This window comes from Lagopus muta, chromosome 22 (assembly GCF_023343835.1).
Source record: "Lagopus muta isolate bLagMut1 chromosome 22, bLagMut1 primary, whole genome shotgun sequence".
Taxonomy (NCBI): Eukaryota; Metazoa; Chordata; class Aves; order Galliformes; family Phasianidae; genus Lagopus; species Lagopus muta.
In genome coordinates, this window is record NC_064454.1 from 512,640 (window position 1) to 532,546 (window position 19,907).

General features: G+C 50.1%; 1 protein-coding gene across 4 annotated transcripts in view; it reads right to left on the bottom strand.

Annotated features, from left to right (window-relative positions):
* KIRREL3 (kirre like nephrin family adhesion molecule 3) overlaps nt 1–19,907 on the bottom strand; it is a 235,421-nt gene that overhangs the window by 50,557 nt on the left and 164,957 nt on the right. For 3 of the 4 annotated variants that reach the window (XM_048968580.1, XM_048968578.1, XM_048968579.1), the window contains one exon: nt 16,443–16,520. The exons of the other annotated variant lie outside the window; for it this stretch is intronic. In XM_048968580.1, the coding sequence (XP_048824537.1) occupies nt 16,443–16,520 (78 nt within the window). The remainder of the gene's footprint in view (nt 1–16,442; nt 16,521–19,907) is intronic. 4 annotated transcript variants of the gene reach the window in all.

Sequence of the window (19,907 nt, forward strand, 5' to 3'; positions counted from 1 at the left end):
GTGATGTTTTTTGTTGTTTTCCCTTTTCCCTTCCTTGATTTGTTTCAGAAAGCAGCTGGCGGCCATGGGAAATTAGAGTGAGAGCACAGCATATGTCTGCTGTCCTGCCCTTCCCTCTGTTTGCTCAGTGTGAAAAACGGTCGGTGCGAACCTTTATTGCACATGGATCCGTCGGGGGGCTGAGTGACATTGGCAGCAGAGGAGGGAGAGGGGAGGGACACAGAGAGCAGCACCTGGCCCAGCCCCGCTCCACACTGCTCTGTAAAAAAGCCAAAAAAAAAAGTACCAAAGGCAGAGCTCAACTCGCTTTCAAATCAGCTTAACGTGTGATTACTGGGTTTAACTGGGTTTGGGAGATCAGAGGGCTGCTCACGATGCAGCTTTTAGCCGTCTTATGTCTTAATGTCAAAGGAACAAGTAATTTGCAGAAAGTTTTAAAGGAGATAAGATACTTGACAGAAAATAGCTGGAAACGGGGAAATTGGGAAAGGATGATTTACAAACGCAGGGTGAGTGGTTTCAGCTGCAAGGAAATGGGCTGAAACGCTCCGCTTTGGCTTTTTCATCCCCGTGAACTTTTACAGCATAGTTACAACGTGGCAGTTGGGCTTCAGAGCACAGCTCTGAGGTGCCAAAGCCAAAACAGAATGGAACTGGAAGGGGTTGGGATTGGATGACCCTTCCATCCCAAACCATCCTCTGGCTCTATGGTTTCATCCACCACATGGGATGCTGCAGGTCCACAAGAAGTCCTATTTCCCACAGACTTCCCATGCCCCATCTGGGCATTGAACAGTGTCAGCCATAGGAGTCTGGTTTTAAATACAAGCCAACCCTAAATTCTTGCAGAGCCTGAAGTTAAAACCAACCCTGGAGAAAAAAACCCTACCAAGGGGTATGCAGACAAGATGCTAACCTCCTCCTGGGCCCCAGTGTTGGATCTAGGGACTCTGGCAGCAGAGAAGGTGCCAGGGATCCTTTGTGCCCAGCTTCACTGCTGGCTGCTGGCTTTGCTGCATGGCCTGAGGAACTGTCTGCAGCCCAGGACACTGCAGGAGCTGCTGTGCTGTCCTGGCCACCTCCTGCCCTCCTGGGGGAACCTCTTGAAGGCCAAAGCAGGAGGCACTTCTGCAGCTATTGAAATCCTAAATGCTGGGAACAAAATGGGAGAATAAAGCACCTGCTGCGAACAGCGACCGGCAGTAACGCTAACCCTGCTTTCAAAAATCACAAGCAGGAGCCTTATGAAGTCACAAGCATGTCATAAAAGTGTAAGAAAAAAGGGGGGGACGAGGGGGGGAGAGAAAGAGAACCACTTTAGAAGTCTTTGTATTTCCTTAATGGATTTTGCACCTGTGGCTCCTGCTTTTCAGTGCTGCTCTGTAACGTTGCCTTGTTCTCTCAAACAAAGACCGATACTCTGTGACATTTGGGACTTCCAAGGGAAATCACACTGCGACCACTGCAGCACCTCCAGAGGAGCCCCAGCATCTCCATGCAGTGCCAAGAACCCAAACCCTCTGGCAGCCCAAGATGCACTTACACAGCACACAGCCCATCCCAGTGCCTGCAGCGGCTCCTCGCTTCCTCAGCCCTCTGAGGGCTGTGATGTTTGCACGAGTCCTTGCCTGAATGATTTCCACTTGCAGCCCCCTGTGCACAAAGCAGACGGCGTGCTGCAAGAAGTGAAGAGGCAAGCGGGAACAGCGGATGGTTAAATTTTCATTACCCAAGAGAAGTGAGTATTGTAATAAGAAGCAAGGGACTTGCAGAGGGAACAATGACTCATTAGAAATGGAGACACCACAGCTGCTTTTATGTAAGCAGAGCTTTGAATTTCCATTGTGTTTTGAAAAGAATTAGCTCTTTTTGTCGAGGAGGGGATAGAAGTGCTGAAGGAGGACTGGTGGAAACAAAGTGTTTGGAAATGAAAGGATGTGGACAGGGGGTGGTGGGATGGCTTCCTCATCCCTTGATGCAGAGCTAGCACTGCTTGGCTGAAAGCGAGCAAGGGGCCGTCCTGCCTCTGCTACAGGAGAACTGAAGCCCAGAAACCATTGTAGGATGTTCCTCTTTGAACCATTGAATATCCTGAGCTGGAAGGAACCCATAGACGTCATTGAGTCCAACTCCTCTTGCCTCTTTGGGCCAGGGACATCACAACACGATGATGCTGGCTCAGCATATATCAGGGGTGGAAGCAGCAGGACATGCCTAAGGAGGGCTCCATCTCCATTTCCCAGCAGTCGATAATCTCCCCTTCATACCCCCACCCTTCTATTGACCCCATGACAAAGACTGGCTCTGCCCATGCCATGGGTCCTCCCATGGGTCCTAATCCTAAGGCCACCTTGCTCCCTGCAGGACAGCATCGCGCTGTACAGCTCGCGCTCACATTGATTTTTCAATGGCTGGGAAAAGCAGACAGACAAAAGTGTTCCATTATTTACAGCGCTCTCAGGAGCTGCCACTCACATGGCCGGGCCATGTTTCCTCATTGCAGTCCCCAGTCACCAACGCGCCTGTCCTCCAATTGCCCCCAGTGAGAGGTGCCACCTGGAGAAGCATCCCAAGGATGCTCTGGGGTACTGCAAGGATTTTCTCAGTACAGGACCAAGCTTTTCTTGTGCCTTGGGACTGAAGGACAGATTGGCCCACAGGCAGGAGAGCTGAATCCCACCGATGAAGCTATGGATGTGTCCTGGGACACGGAGCAGCCCCCAGAAGGAGACACTGTGGGGACAGCCAGAGCCATGCCCTGCCCTGCCCTCCTGCTTTATGGTAGGAAACCAGCTACAGCCTGAGCTCCTCACTCGCGCAAAGCTTTCCATTATTTTATTTTGTTTCCCTGGAGGGAAAAAAAATAAATCTGCTTGAACAAAAATGTCAGTTTGGCCTTTTTTAGTTTGACTGCGTAAACACAGCTCACGTGGCTTCAGCATGCTGAATTATTCAGCCTGAGGGAAGAAGTCAGCCCCACTGCCACCCCACGGCCCAGGGATGGGTCACCAAGTGGCACAGCCACCCTGTGCCCCCTCCAGCCGTGCCCCCATCTGTGCTGCCTCTGGAGTTCAGCGTGAGAACCACACTTTGCTCCTGGTGCAGCCCTTTGCCTCTTGGCCCCGTCTCCAAGCAAACCTGAGCTCTCTGCACTATTCCCCAAACGCTGCTTACAGAAAACATCCGCATCCCACCGTGTCCACTAAGCAGCTCCAGACAGGAGACGCAGATGTTGCAAGTAAGATGTTGGACCTTTTGGAAATCTTTTTGTCTATTAGTCACACGGGCGAGAGATCTGAACTGCCGAGCGCTGCGCTCGCTTTGATACCCACACGAAATCCCAGCACTGCTTTCAAAGTCACCGCCAGCGGTTTGGTCAGCCATGCAGAAAGGGCTGAAATGTCATCGCCTGCTCTCTTATTAGCTACCAATTGGGAAAGGTGTAAGTGTACACTTACCAAGAGATATTTATTGGCAACGTCCCCCCAGCACCAGCGCTGAGAATTGCTTCTTGTGAGATTAAACGCCCTTTCGCGGTGCTGCACTGATAGAAAATAAACTAATGGGCTGCACTGAGGATGGAGAGAACACAGGCTGCACAGAGCACTTCTCACCCTGACATTAGAGGCAGGGTGGCACTGAACTTTCAGGCTCCTCTGCTCCATCACTGCAGTGTGTACCCACTGCCCCACAGAGCAGGAGCGTCACCTTCTGTTGGAGGGACTGACAGAGGTGACAGAGAGCTCTGGGGCATGCAGAGCTGTTGCTGGGCTGGAGATTGAGGTATGCTGCTAGGGCAGGGACAAAGGAAGGCTCCCTGCACTGCAAACTGGCAGCGGTGCCATGCAAGCAAAGGGGCCAGGGGCTCAGCTGCAGTACAGGATACCCATGAGCACAGCTTTAATGTGCAAGAGAGAAAATGGGACTTCTCTTTCTAAAACAGTTAACTCCCCAAATGACTGCTGTGCCCAAATCTCCCTGACGTGATCCTGTGGGATTTATTCATAAAATCCATCAGGACCTGCCTCTCAGCCCTGTCTCACACCCAGCCCCACACCGAAGCGCAGCCCCATAAATCTCAGCACATCCCCGAGTTAGAGGGCACACAGGACGCTCGGCCCTAGGAAGAGCAGGAGGATGAATAATCCATTTCACAAACGATTTGGAGATTTCAAAGGCTGGCTCAGCTCCCAGGAAGAGCAGAAGCAGCAAGTTGTGCAGTCTATGGGGCGGAAAATCAGACCAAAGAGCTCGTCCTGGGTTGCACGACGCCTCGCTTCCGTCCTCATCTTTCCCAATCTGTTATCGCAGGCTTTGAGTCGTAGAGAGAAATCAAAACGAAGATTCACTTCAGAACAGAAAATGCAGCTATTAATACCAAAACCACTGCAGGATTCTCCTCCCATCTCCCACCTGCTACTCCAAAACTAAACCCTTGCAATGAGACACTGAATGCTGCATGAAACCCCAAAAGTGTTGCTTGGGGGGCCCCGACCTGACATGAGCATTGGGACCCCTGTGGAGCAGGGTAAGATGGCTGCAGGTTGTGCTGCACCAATTAGCAAGTCTGACGATGAAGCAGAGGGAGAATAAGCGACTTTCTGCCATAATTATTGTTTGGATTTTTCTGAGCGGAAATAATTGTAAATATGTGTACTGCCTTTTTTTTTTAAATATAAATGCAACATTCATATGCAGGCTGTTCTTTAGAATAATTTGTTTCATTTCTAAAGGTAAGTGTGTGGAATACACAACAAAAGGTGCTGGGGGGAAGAGGAGGAGGAGATGCCAAGAAGAACAGAAGGAGCAAAGCACCAGTTGGGCAGGGAATGTTTCTTGCACATCCATCCCCACAAGGAAGGCACTGAAGCCTCACACACTTCTATCCATACACAAAGGCCTAAGAAAAGTTGTTCCCTGCCCAAAGAACCATTGCTGCCACAACATCCTTAGACCCCCCAAAAATGCCAAAAAAAAAGCATTTATTCCTCAGATAGGAGGAAGGAACGCAATTTCTGGGGGAAACCAGGTGATCTGGAGGACAGCCACCAGCACCAGTGCTCACAACAGCCAGGTTCTGCTTTTTGCCTGGTTTTAACCCAACCCAACCCAACCCAGAACCACTTTAGAAGTGTGAACCCTGTCAGTATTCACATCCCTGAAAACTCTCCATCACACACAGCCTTGGGAGCAGCATGGGGATGTGCCTTCACTGCTGTGACTTCTCTGCCTGATCCTCATCAAGAGGGGCCTCAAATGTTTTTAAACACAAGGTTTCACAGTTCTGTTTTTTAAAATGTTTTCACTTTTCTTTTTCTGGGCTCTTTTTCTATTGGGCCCACTGCAGAGCCAATGGGATGCTTGGGTAAAACCCCAGTCCAAGGGATGACAAGCACATTCTGCCCTGCTGAGTTAATTACCAGGTAATGAGAGATGCTTGTCAATAAGCCCAGCTGCTGCTGAACCCCCTCCTGGGCTGAGCACCGCACCTGCAGGACACAAGCTTTCCATCGTGACATGCTCACTTAGGACGTGACGTGTTCCCTCTACACCTCGAGCTGACTCTTGGCCAGAACTCACACAACAAACAGCCAAAATCACCCAAACCACCAAAATCAGGGTTGGTTTTTTTTTCCCAGGGGAAATTTTTTCCCACCTGGTTTACTGGTAAAGGATTCTCTGCTCGGAGCTGAGAGCAGGCAGTGTTCAGCTGCGAGTCAAAACAAAGGGAAAAAGCACCTGGGGGCAGACCTGCTCCAGCTCCATCACTGTGAGATGCAGCACACGGTCCCACACCATACAGACACCTATAAATTACTCGGCCCCCGGCTGCCAGCTCAGCCCCAGCTCGATATTGCCTGCAGTAATTATTTGGATCAAATGCAGTTTATCTGCTTCATATTTGCGTTTCTGTGCTCTCCGGTAACTTATAAATGTCATTGCAGTGTTTATTTGTTATAATGAAACTTAATGACGTTTGAAACCGATGGTGGTGGCTGTGGGCTGCAGGTTTGAAGCAAATCTCTTCATCTCAGGAGCAGGAGGCCCGGAGATAACATTAAATTATTCTATAGGGGAGGAAGATGCACGCAGGCAGACATTCATTGGCTGCGTTACTCATCAGAGATGACTTGTGCTGAGCCGCAGGCTGGCAGTGCTGGCACACACCGGGACTGAGAGCGCCTGTCCTGGGGGCCACCTGGTCACCCCATGCACCCCACTGCCTCTCCTTCGATATGAATAACCCTGCCAGCATGCAGGGAGGGAACAGAAGGGGCTGCTGCAAAGCAATGCTGGGCAAGGGGAGAAAGCAGCTCCGGAGGCTGCATGGGGAGAGCAGATGCGGCACCTTCTCCATCACACCACTGACCCCAAAGGCCCTTCTCTTGCTCCAGACCCAGGATAAACTTCCCTTGTTTCTGCCCCAGGCGCTGCTCCTTGTCCTCCTGCCTTCCGAGGCCATGAATAATTCCCTCCCTTTGTTTCTGTGGCTGCACGTATTTATAGACTCTGGTCGTGTCTCCCCTTGAGCTTCCTCCAGATGATATAAATTCACCTCCTCTTGCTCCCTGCGCCCTTCCTTCCCACTGCCTGTACCTTTCCCTGCTCACTGCCTGGCTGCAGCCTGCTGCATGTCCAAGTAAAACGCCTGTGGCAACACAGGGAACATCTTTCCCTCAGCTCCCTGGCTGCTGTCAGACCCAGCACTGCGTCAGCATTAACCCCTGCAGCACAGCCCAGCTTCAAAGCGCTGGGATTAGGAAAAACTTCCCATAGGGGAGCACAGAGGGCCAATGGTTCCATTGCATGCAGCGCTCAGAGCTGCAGCACATCATGATTTCCTTACTTGGGAGGGAGGGATCCTTCCAGCAGGACTCCTCCTGCACTGCCCTGACCCTCTGCGCCTCCTGAAGGTGTGCCAAAACAGCCCTGGGACCATAGAATCATCAAATCAGTAAGGTTGGAAAAGACCTCTAAGATCATCAAAACTCCCAAATGACACATCAGGAGCTTCACCCACCCCATGTGTCTTTAGAGAAAGACTGCAGCAAAGGAGACCTTTGAAGGGACAGCAGGTTGTTTGACCGCTGCCAGTATCTGAACCCTGCCAGCATCCCAGGTCCCGACACAGAGAGGTCACTTAGCAACACCTGTCAGTGCATTATTTACCCACCAATAATGGAATGAAAAAGAGCCCAGGCAACTTATTTGATTAACCTCATTTGACCACTTGGATTACAACCAGAACGCTGCAGATGAGTTACCTGATGACAACTGACAAGTGAAATTAGCCCTCCCCACCTGCCCTGCTGATAAGGATACCACCATGATGGCTCAGCCCCATCTCTGAGCTGCACAGGAGCACTCTGTGTCGTGTTCCCAGCTGGGATCACATCGTGCACCTGCAACTCCTCGTAGCACCCAGACTCCTTTGGGATCTGACCTTGCTCGAAGTGCTGTGACATCAATTAATGAGGAGGAGCTGATGGTGCAGGGCCACCTGCAATGACCTTGCCTGCCAGTCCTCACAGAGGGAGTGGTGCTGGGGTAGCACTGCATCTCCCAAGCAGCTCTCGGAACAAACAAGTTGACAAATGAGGCTGCTTCGTAATGAAGCTGAAGCCAAAGTCAATACTCAGCCCTTCTATCAGGGCACAGATCAACGGCGGTCTCAAGGGCGAGCGACCTTGGGGGGTGGGACAGCTGTCACTTGAGGAAGGGATGGCAGGGAAGGGAGAGGAAGCAGCCCTGGAGCGGAGAGAAGGACAGTGTGCAGAAAGTGGAAGAAATACAGGAGAGGAGAAATGCAGAAGGCAGGGGAAAGCCTTTCTGGTACGCTCTTTCAGCAATTAAATCGGGTGATTACGATCATGGTGATCCTATTCCCCACTGATGCTGATGTAAATCCGGAGCTGGATCCTCCTGGCAAAGCCCTATTTCAGGCATTTTCCCTGCAGATGATTTTCTCCCCACCGCAGCTGGCTGAACACCAAAATGGGGAAGGGACAAGTTGCTTAGGAGCTACGAGAGATGGTTTAGTGCTTGTGGTACTAATAGGAATGGGAGGGTGGTTGGACTAGACGATCTTGCAGGTCATTTCCAACCTTGTGATTCTCTGCCTGTTTTCAAGTACTGGGGGAGGTTTAAAATTGCAGCATCACGTTAGGTACAGTCAGGGTGATCCGCTGTAGGAAGGACAAGGGAGGGAAATGGTGGCAACAAGGGAGGGGTGGGAGGAAAGCACTCAGGAGCAGCAAGGGATGGATATGCCACAGAAATAAACCAGGTGTCCTCCACAGTGTGGCATTCACCACTGGATGGAGCCTTCTGGACCACCACAGCCTCATAGAAAAGAGTCATTAAGGTCAAAAAGTCCTCTGAGATCCCCAACCCCAGCCCACTGTGCCTACATCCCTCAGTGCCACATCCCCGTGGCTCTGGGACACCCCCAGGGATGGTGTCCGTCCTCTCCCTGTGCAGCTGTGCAGTGCAGCACCACTCTTTGGAGAAGACACTTTCCCACTACCCAGCTCCAGGAACTTCCACGGGCAGCTCCCCCTCTTCCTGGAGAGCTCAATCGAACGCAGGTCCGAGCTGATGGCGACAAAGAGCTGGCAGATTTATCTCCAGGTCAGCCTAAATATTTCATTTAGCTTCTTGAGAAGTCAATTCCTTTCTCCCTTTCTTCCTTCCTTTATTTTAAATCTCCAAATGCATACCATCTCTCATGAATATTGATGAGGATCATTAGTCACCGAACATTTCACTTCCCTTCCCTTTCCCCTGTCTATATAAAACCTTCATCTTTGTTAAAGGGAAAAAAAAAGCCCATTGCAAGTTCTATCTCTGGATGTATTTTCAGATGAGACCCATTAATACATTTATAGATTGGGTAAATACCAATGGGAGCAAATAGGGGGCACAGAAGGATACGCACACACAGCCCCAACGCTGACACTGCTCAGGTCTGTGATTGGAGCCCCTCTCTGTACACGATCCCACTAACAGCCCTGGTGCTGCTGCCTCCAGCGGGGTTCCTCCAGACCCCCTCCACACCCCATCTTCTCTGTAGGTTTTCTGACCACGTCTCTTCCTTCTGTGTCCATCAGTCTCAGCCCGAAGGCTGCTGAGGGCCTTTATTTACTGAATACAGATGGCAGGCTTTGGCCAAACACCACACGTCGCTCAGGGGGAGACAGAACAGGACTTGCCACATTCAGCTTGATGCCTTCCAACAATATTTTGCTATTTCTTTACGATGAGAAAGGATTTGCAGAAGGATTTAGAAGAAAAGCCAACCCAAACAAAGCAGGGTATTTCACTGCAGCACCTTTCACTCAATGCCAAGCTGCAAAATGGGAACAGGATCATTTTGTATTGGGCTGAAACCCAGTTTGTCGTTAGAACTGTGAAATACAGCACTCTTTCACTACTCCAGAAAGAAAGGTTTGCACTGCAGAGCAGAGGTGATGCTACGTGACCTAACCCAGGGAACCCAGTGGGCAATGCAGCTTCTGCACCTTGATTTTGAATTTCTTCACAGCACGCCAAAGCAGCAGACCTGTGCTGCAACACCAGGGTGTTCCATCTCCTCGGCACCCACACTCAGCTCCCATCCCACAGCCCAGCTTGGGCACGGAGCTCCCAGCAAGCTCCTGTCCCTGGGTGCACCGAGATTTACTTGTGCTGTTCTCGCTTGGCTGTCAATCAATGTAGAGCACATCTCTCTGAGTGGGACTTAAAAGGCTGCGACTGAAATTTGACTGGAATTATTCTAAGCTGTGGTGACATGGTGATGATTTGCTGCTCCAGTCTGTGAATCTCAGTCCCAAATGAGCCTGCACGTGTGTGCCATAGGTCCAGGGCAGGGATGGGCACCTGCCACACGCAACATCAAGGACTCCCAAGAGAGGTAAAGAAGTCTCCTCCAGGCCCCAGGACACACTGACACCCTCCTATCCCCAAAGCACCACACCATGAGAGCTTACAGGAGGATTTACAGCATCATCAGCACTTGGCTTAACAGCAGAGCCAGGCTGCATGTCCAGGTTCGGCTCTGGTGGGCACCATGTCAGCACTGTGACCCATTTTGCTGATGAAGTCCAGCTGTCAGCCACCTCTGCAGCAGAGTCCCCGCAGACACCGAGGAAGGAAAGCTGAATAATAGCCCTGGGCTGCAGCAGCAGCTCCGCAGGGAGGGGAGAACCATCAACAAATCCATGAGCTCAAAGGCAAACTCTGCAGGTAGCCTGGAGGCAGCGCGGAGATGAGAAGCTGCAGTCACTGCCTTCAGACAGCAGCTCGTATCGCCTTTAGTTCCCCACTGCCCCCTGATGCTGGAAAAATAAACCACTGCAGACCCAGCAAAGCCATCAACAAAGAGACTTCACAGGGAGGATGAAGCACGTAGACTTATCTCTGCCCCTTTCCATATGAATCTTACAGGATTCTTCCCAGCACTTTGCTACGTGTTCCTTAGATGCTCGTCCCACTTCAAGCATTGCAAAGGACATAAAGAGCTGCGCAAGGACAGTGGGATTCAAACAGACAGGACACTCTGCACCCACCCCGAGATATCAGTCCGTGCTTATTGACATCACAGCCCTGCAGCATCCATAGAAGACCAAAGGGATGCACGTGGTGCTCATGCCCTGCAGGCTCCTTAGGAGCAGCAGCAGCTCCTGAAGAGCACAAGCACTTGGGAAGTGAGGAAGTACTGTCGCAGTTTAATACTGTAGGGAAGCACTAGTCAAAAAAATCAACAGATAAAATTACATCCTCAGACCATTAACTGCTACACCACCACCGTTACCATAGAACCACAGGCTGTGTTGGATGAGGCTCTGAGCAATCTGATCTCATGCCCAATTTAGTGACTGGCAACCCTACCTGCAGCACCAGGGCTGGAACCAGGTGATCGTTGAGGCCCCTTCCAACTCAAACCTTTCTACAGTTGTATCATCTCACCAGCTTGGTACCAGCAATATAACCAGCAATAATGCAGCAGTAACAGAGCTGCTCAGCTTCACTACAAGCACAGCAGACCATCTCAGCAGCAAGGACACAACCCAGCCTGCCTCCCCACAGGCAGGGAGAAACCCGAAGGCAGGAGCTTCCCACCACCTGAACGTGGGCACTCGGATCCCTCCCTTCTGACACAGAGCAGTGATGTGTTTGCTATTTTTCCTGGGATTTAAGTTTCATCCCCACCCCGCTGAGCTAACAGACACAGAAGAGGTGTCAATGAGACCTCTGTTGATCACACTGCATCTCTAACAACCACTCCAGTGCCTGCTCCATCTACTCTCCTCTTCTGTCTCAAGAGCCTCTGTAGATGAAGAACAAAAGGCCCGATGTGCCTTACATGGGAAGATGCCTGCCCTAATCAATTGCGACTGTGTCTTTGTGGGCAGACACGAGTGACAGGGCTCGGGTAAGGCAAGCCTTGCTATCACAGAGCTGCCAAACCCTGGAGCACACAGCACTTTATTGGTGATGACAGCAGAGTCAGCAATGCAAAACTTGCACAGGATCCTGCAGTGTGCTTTGGAAAGCAGCTGCAGTTGATCCCAGTGGGTTACTTTCCAGGGGGCTCTTAGCAAAACACAGTGGGATGCCCCAATCCCAAGCCGATGCCAAGTGTCCTGCACCTTGTCCAAACCTCTCTGGGTGAGGAATGAGAAGATGCTGGCACCCTCAAGTTGCTTCTCCTGGGATAAGAGGGTTGGCTCTGATTTGTCCTTGGGACTGAAGAGGATTCACACTCAGTCTTTGCTGCGAAGTCGCTCTCAGGATCTCACCTCATAAATCCAAGCAATTCTGAGGCAGAAGCAGCCTTACTGGGTTGCTGCTGGGTGGCACAAATACGTCACCGCATCTCAGTGCCACTCTAATAGGACGTTTTCCTGGCAGGAAGCATTCACTGAACCCACTTTGAACTACTGCAGGCAGCAGAAGTGGTGTTCAAGCAGAGACATTTGGAGCAGAACACAGCCAGCTCCTCTGAACAAGCCATTTGTCCCCACACAGCAGGGACTCCAGCCCAGAGCCCCAGCTGGTTGCTCTCCAGGCAGCAATATGGAGCCTGACAGCAATGAGCTTTGAATCAGACAATCCCTGGAAGGATGCTCAGCCTGTGGGAGGGAAAGCACAGAACTCTCTGATGGAGGAGGGCACAGTGCTATTGATCTGTGCCCAACTGACAGCAAAGCTTCCAGCCTCAGTAGATCCAAGGCTTTGATATTTAGGACACATTTTAAAGCCCAAAGCCCATTTCAGGTTTAAATCCTTGCCTCCCATTTCCAGCTTCTCGGTGCTGGATTCCCCCACCTCCTGCCCCAGCACAGAGCTGCTGCAGCCTTCCTTCTTGCAAGAGCTGCAGATTCCCTCTGAGAAGCTATTAAGGAGCAGTCGAACAGAGCAACCTTTCATTGACAAGTCACTCGGCCCTTTAAATGATCTCCAAACAGTGTTTGCTTTTTATTGCTTTCTGCCGTTTAACAGGCTTGATTTCAAGTTACTCTGGCTTATGATAAACTCCAGATCTATGATGCTTCTATTCTCTCCCTCTTTGGTCTCACTCACTCGTTCCTTCTTTATGTTTTTATTAAAAAAAGATCCAGGAAAACAGATAGCAGATTAAAAGGCAAACAAATTGAAATGGGTCAAATGTATCTTGCTTAGATGACAGCCACCCCATTAGATACTTTTAAACAGGACAAATGCTCTGTTCAGCAGCACAAGTGGGCTTTTACATTTATTCTAAATTACCAACCAAATGATTGCAGCCTCAAATGGAAGCAGTGGCTAATTGCACTAATATCTCACTAATTCCAGCACCAAGGAATGGAGGAAAACTAACGATTTTCACCATTTTACCAATTACTCAATTGAGACCAAGGTACATTATGCAAACCCTGGGTTGAGCTTCCTCTCCATTTTGTGATCTATGACAAGGACTGGAATTCCAATTATTAATAATGGAGGAGCTATAATTATTCTAAGGATGGGTACGAGATAATTATAAGCCATAAAAACAGCTTTCATATGCATACATGACTCCCTCCCTGCGCCTGGGCAGAACCGAAACCTATCTGCAGACTGGAGATAGGGAAGTTGAGGACCAAAAACCCCCTCCAAGACACTGCTCCATGCAGCAGGAGGCAGCTGTACAGTGGGATAAGCTGTTATAGTGGAGGGGAATACACAGAGGGACCCCAGAGCCACCAGTGCCTCCAAAAAGGGACCTCCAGCAGTTGGTGGTTGCTGGGAGCAGGTGGTGAAGGCACAGAATGACACTGAGTGCTCCATCGTTCCCGTTAGTAGCTTTATGAATGACAGGCAAAAAGTGCCATAATTGCTGCAGCGACGCCTGCTAATGACTCATGTTAAATATGGTGAGAAGTCAAAGGAAGGAGGGATGAAGGAAAACAGCAGGAGAGGTGAAATCCTGCCCTTGGCAACCCCAGTGGAGAGTGCTGGATGGGCAGGGAGGGGGTGGTGGGCGGCAGGGAGGGGTCCTGCAGCAGAGCCCCTACTTCTGAGCTCAGAGACTGCCAGCTTTGGGAAGCCAACTGAACGGGAGGGGAAGAGGGAACAGAAAACCAGTCCCAGTTCTCAGGCTGGCCAGAGTTGCTTGTTGTTGGGACTACAGCAGTGCAACCTTTCTGCTCACCTGCGTTCCACCTGGGAAACACAGGGCAGCCCAGCACAGCAGGACCTCTGCCTTATGGCCATGAGCTTTGGGATCCCCAGGGTGCAGCCCTGCTGACCCACCACCATGGCTGGGGTGGAATCCAGCCCCATGTGCCTGCTCCTGCCAGTATCTGTTTCTGAATGCTAACAGTCAGCAGCAACTGATTGAGTGGGTTATTAGCAGAATGAAGACAGATGGTGGAGGATTAACTCTAAAGTATCTCTATTGCAAGGCCATCACTGCAGCTCACAGACAGCTCTACCTCTGTCTGCAACTGTCACCAGCTCCATTTTGACCCACAGCTCAGCAAACAGCACTCCTAGCATGCCAACAAGGTACATCTCCATCACAGCAAATGGACAGGCATGTGGCAGCCTCAGCAGGGCATCCCCTTCCTCTGTGTGCCCCAAATCACACCCAAACCTTGCCTGCTTTCCTGTTGCATGCTTCACAGCACTGTTACACACATTCTCTAGACCAGATTTTCAGGATACATGTTGATACATGGTTGTATGAAGAGCTGATAGCTGAGTCCCATCCCTGGAGGTATTTCACAGATGTGGTGCTTAGAGACGTGCATTAGCAGTAGGCTTGGCTGTGCTAAGTTAACAGTTGGACTCCATGACCTCATGACCTGTCTTCTCCAGCCTAAACGATTCTATGCTACAAGTTAACTAACAGTAACACGAACAGAGGTGAGTCCTTGGACATCTGTTTTTGCTTCTTAGCAGGGTCAGCTGCAGTAGGGCTCGGTGCAGCTGACATGAGCTCAAAGTTCTCTTGTGCTTCTCTACCTCTGAAGCCCACTCTGTAGATGTCTCCATTAAGTGACAGGAATGTAATACTGCACTGTAATTACCCATTTCCACCACCACGAAGACCCCACACCTCGTAATTATCCAATTGCCCCGCTGCCTACTTCTGCTTTCAACTCCTCCAGCTACGCTGCTATTACAAATAGGGCTGTTCATTACGATCACAATACAATAAAGGAGAAAAAGCTCTAATTTGACAAAGACACGAAGGGGAAGCTGTCCTACTCCTTACCCCTCCTAGAGAATGGCTCAGAAGTTGCTTGCAGGGGCTGCCCTGGGACAGCCACACACCCGAAACCCCCTTGGCTCCCATCACTGCTCAGCCCACACCATACAGCCTGGATTGCAGGAGGCTTCATGTCTGCACCTGTCATCCAGAGCCATCTTGAGTGAAAACAAGTCCAGGGCGGTCTTTGTAGCCATGGAAATCCCCTGTGTTCTTTTTGGAAGATTGTACCTTTAAACGTCACAGCCCTGCAGTCTGCAGGGGCCAGAAACTCATTGCTTTGTTCCCTTCCCCACACAAAGGCTTCATTTTGTGCCTTTCATCTGGCTTTGTTCTCTCCCTAAAAGCCAAGGGGTTTGCTCTGCAATGTCCCTGCCAGGCTGGAGCAGTGCCACAGGGTGCATTGAGATGCCCTCAAGTGGCACCTACAAGCATCCCTGGGAAGCTTGAGGGACCCAAAATCATCAAGAGATTGCACCTTCCCATTGCACCCAAGGGGCAGTGCCATCCAGTTAAAAAAATATTCTAATCAATATTTAAAAAGCACAGGATAATTAACAAACATGAGGTGAAAACTTGTGAAGTGCTTTCCCCATGTTATCATCTCAGTCTCAGGGCTCCTGGGGAACCAAGGGAACCTTTGATCTCATAGCTGGTATTCAAGCCATGAGCTTGTCTTCACTGGAGCTTCGCCCCCTGCAAGCTAATGCACCCTTTGCTCTCGTGCAGACAAGGCTTCCTGCAGCCAGCTGCTGGCTGCTCCCTGCCCTGCTCTGAGGAACAAACGCACAGCAGGGCATGTCAGCACTCCTCTGTCTGAGCCATTTCCTATCTACCTCCAAAACAAGGGCTGAAAGCAGCTTGGCCCTGCTCAGGTTGAGCAAAACCCCAACGCATCACCACGATGCACCTTCCCCCAGAAGGGGCCTCCCCCAAACCCCACATTCAGCAGAGATGGGGCTGCTTCAAAGAAAGCAGCCAGACAGTGCTGCCAGCAGCAGGGATGCCAATCCTTCCGAGCATAAATGGTTTTTGTTTAGTTATTATGCTTCATAATTATTTATGGTGTTTCTATGGATTAATCAATGCTCATAAAGCACCTGGGGGATGACCAGAATTTAAAACAGGCGAATTTTTTAGAGACATCTCTGCCTCAGTGCAGGGGTTTGACAAGAAAAACAGTGATGCTTTTGAGAGGGCACAGCAGCCCTGATCCCAGGTGAGAGATTTGCCCAAGCAAACTCCATCAGCTTTTGAACACAGAAGGGCTAAGCCCAACTCTCAGTGGCTTTTCAGTGCCACTGATTAGAAGGGCATTCATTTGCCAAGGTTGCCCACACAAGCTCTACGACGTCGCAGTTCAAGGGCATTAGGGTGATAACCTGAACACCTCTCCAGTAGGGCCAGATGTATCCAGCTGAAGGGCAGAATGAAAACCAGAATATAGAGACTGGGTGCTGAAAGAGCTTCCTGTGAGATAAATCCACAGGAGAAGACAGTGGGTGGGGGACGAATAGAGGTATCAGACTCCTGCTCTCCTTTTACTGCTCCTCTCCTATCTTTGCCCACTAAGATGCTTCAGAAAACAAAAGGGAACCAGGATTTTCTCCTTGGGACAAGCAAGAACCTGTTCCTAGCAACAATGAACCTCCGTGATGAGACCACTAAGGAGGAAGGATGAAGAGAAGGTGGGGAAGCCGCTCACCTTCAGTCATCCTGCGGTACTTCTCCTTGTACATGAACCCCAGCACTAGGCAGCATCCTCTTCCTGGGAGCCCCAGTTCTGCAAGAGAAGAGAGAGGGGCGTTAGAAAGCTGGGGACAGGAGTGAGTGCATGGGGAGCAGCGGAGCAACTGGGATGTGGTCCTCAAAAGGGAAGATTAGCCAAGGCTTGAGGGCTGGAAACACACAGGTGGCCCTACAAGCAGAGAAGTGCTCCAGGCTGAGGATGCCTACACCTTTGATGCCTTGATTCCTTAATGGGGCTTTCTGGTAACCAAGAGAAAAAGAACTGAGTGTGGCTCTTCCAGAAGCAGGCTGTGTGTTTGCCTACGCGCATCTCAGCGGCGGACAGCTTCCATTCTTCAAACAAATTGTGTCACAGAGGGGGAAATCAAGGTAGTGCGTCCCCACTGCCGCCCCGGCGCACTCCTTGGGGGCTGCCGTGCTCTGCAGGGCCTCGCTGATCAAAGCCCCTTTGATGTTTGCTTAATGCAGCCTCCATAGAGCCCCGCTCCGCCAGGATGGAGAGTGCAGGATCGGCACAGGAGGGGAAGGCGGTGGGGCAGCGGGATGGGAGTGGTGAGGCGGTGCTGCGCAGAGCTGTGCAGGGATTTCAGGTCCCTGGAGATGAACTGCAGGTCTGGGCTGTGTCTGTCAGAGCAGGAAAGTCGCCTAGTGCTGCAGGACGTGCAGGAGGACAACTTGATGCATTCGGCTCTGTATGGAGGTGCGCTGCTCCTCCCCAGTGCTGATGGGACATCCAGGCAGGAGCGTCTGAATCCTCCTCAGCACCTGGGGCAGAACTAGAGCCGAAATGCAGAAAACAGAGATGCCTTGTGACACCAGGGCATGAGCTGGAGGACAAGGTAAGGAGAATTCCCTAACAGAACCAGGCTCCATCTCACAAGAACCAACAGCTCCTGATTCTAAGGCTCCCATCAGAGGCGATGTCAGCCTACAGAAGAAAGAAAGGCTGTGTGCAATCCCACTGAAGTAAGTGCTCATGCAGATGGATGTCTCTTGAGATGATTAAAGTCAGCTGAAATTTAATTGCACCTTTAATCCACACTGCTACCCAAAGTAGTATCCAAGAGGGTATCCCCAGGCAGCCTCTCAAGGATGCTGGAGGTGCCCACAGCTCTCTCACTGGCCATAAAAGGGGAAGGGGGGGATCAACTCAGATGAGGGTGCTCAAAGATCAGGCATTTTCAGGCAGGCAAAGCAAACATCCACATTCTCAGCAGCTTCTTGACTCAGTCATACCCATCAGCACCAGGCAGACAGCAGCCATCTCCTATCTGATGCAGGGGCAGAATCCAGCCCTCTGCACAGCTGCAAATACACCCAGAAAGACATCAACTTGCAGAGCATTAGAGTTCAATGCTCCCAACTGGTCCGGCTGAAAGGCATTCAGCAGAGGCTGTGCTGCAGACACCAGTAAGAGTTCTGGCTGGGGGTCCCACAGAGCCAGCCACCCCACATGCATCAGCCGTGAGCTGCTGACAGCCTTCCCAGCCTCCCTCTGCTAACACAGAGCCAGCAACACGCTTATGTCTTAATTGATAGGAAAGACAAATAGCATCGATTCCAATCGAGCCTTCAATGAGCGCTGAGGTATCGAGGCATAATTAAAACAACACAATTAGATTAGTGTCACACAAGGCAGCACAGTTCACAGCAGAGCTGAGCCAGCCAGCATTGCTATCTTGCTAATTCAGGCGTTCATCATGGACATTGTGTGGGTTCTCCTGGTCACAGAGACCTGGAATGGCAGAGGCTGCCATAAAGTTCTGCAAGAGCCAATGCAGAAGGTATCAGAGCTGAGACAGAGGCTTAAGAGTAGAAAAAGGAGCAACACAGTGGAACGAGATGATCCTTAAAGTCCCTTCCAACCCAAACCATTCCATGAGGCTATAGTTCCGTTCTTGTATCAACCCAAAGCACCCAGAACTCAGCAGCCCAGCTCTCACCTTCCAATTGCACAGAGAGAAACATGCCCAAGAAAGAGTCTGTGCATTAGGGGAGATGGCAGTGGGCTACTGCCCAAGGTGACGGTGCTGCTGCCCCAGGAACCCAAAGCACAACTTCACCCTGCAGGAGGGAAGGAAGCTCCAAGTGAGATCTGAGCTGCTCCCCATGCGGAGCTGGTTTGGGTGCCGATCGTCCGAGCGCCTCCCTGAGGGGTGCTATAATTAATGCTTATAAAAGACTTTGATATCCCATGATGAAAGGAGCACCGCGTTACAATAATTCATACCAGAAATTTGTGAGAATATGCAGAAATCTTTACAGCTGAAGGCACCTTTAAATACCTGACAGTGCCTTGAAGAGGTAAAACGCTTTGAGATGATGCTGATGCCTAAGGATGCCTCACCACTTCATGGCTTTTAGCAGCTACCTAGAACATTAATAGTGAAACAGATACCCCAGCATTTTAAATATCTTGGCTTAGGGGACCTGCAGGGATACCATGGAAAAATGAACATTCTAACCCATGCATGGCATCCATCTCCTGAAACAAATTCCATCCACTTCCATGCAGTGATAGTTTTTTTTCCAGCACAGTAGAGTGAGTTACAGTTGAGCTTTATCAGCCTGGCTACTTTGGCAAGGCGTGAGCACAAATGTCTCACTTGGACAACACGTGGCAGAAGCACATTTGACTCACTCCCATTGATGCGTCCCAAAGCCTGCAGAAAAGCCACTTGGACAAAGGAAAAGCAATCCTAAAGCATCAGGGCAGCAAGGAACAACAAAGCAACTGCCAACACAAGAAAGAAAGCAGTGAGCTTGGCTCAGCCTCTGAACAACTCCTATAACAGGACACTTCACACAGCTCGGACAACAGGGGAGGCCAACCTGGTTTCAAAGCACAGCTCCCTTCCCTGGCCCAAACTAAGGAACTCTCAATGCTTTTCTCTTTTCCCTCATCATTTGCCATTTCCTTTCTCTCTCAAAGCAATTCGCCCACCCACAAGTCAGAGAGGATCCAAGTTTCTGATAACAGAACATTAAAGGCTAAACCTGCAAAGGAGTAACGAAGGTTTGTAAACACAGCCATAATGTGTGCTATTGTGTGGCTGTATCCCACCAGGAATGACAATAAATGTTTAATAGCCCAATAATACCTGTTTAATAATTTTTCAGTTCATCCTGTCTAATTGCAAGTTTATTAAAGAACGATAAACTTTATAATCACTGTAAAGGCATAATTGCAATTCCATTGCTTATTTAATATTGAGGTAATTATATTATAACTAAGTTATATTTTCCCATACATATTAAATATCAATTAGCTGTTTTAAACTATTGATTTGTATTTAATTAACTGTGCTATTATATACCAATTAAGCTCTTATAAGAGAAGCAGAAACAGCTGGTCTCTTAAATTAAATCTTAAAAATGTTGTATCAGAATAAATATCATGTTTTTCCATTTTCCCCAGTTT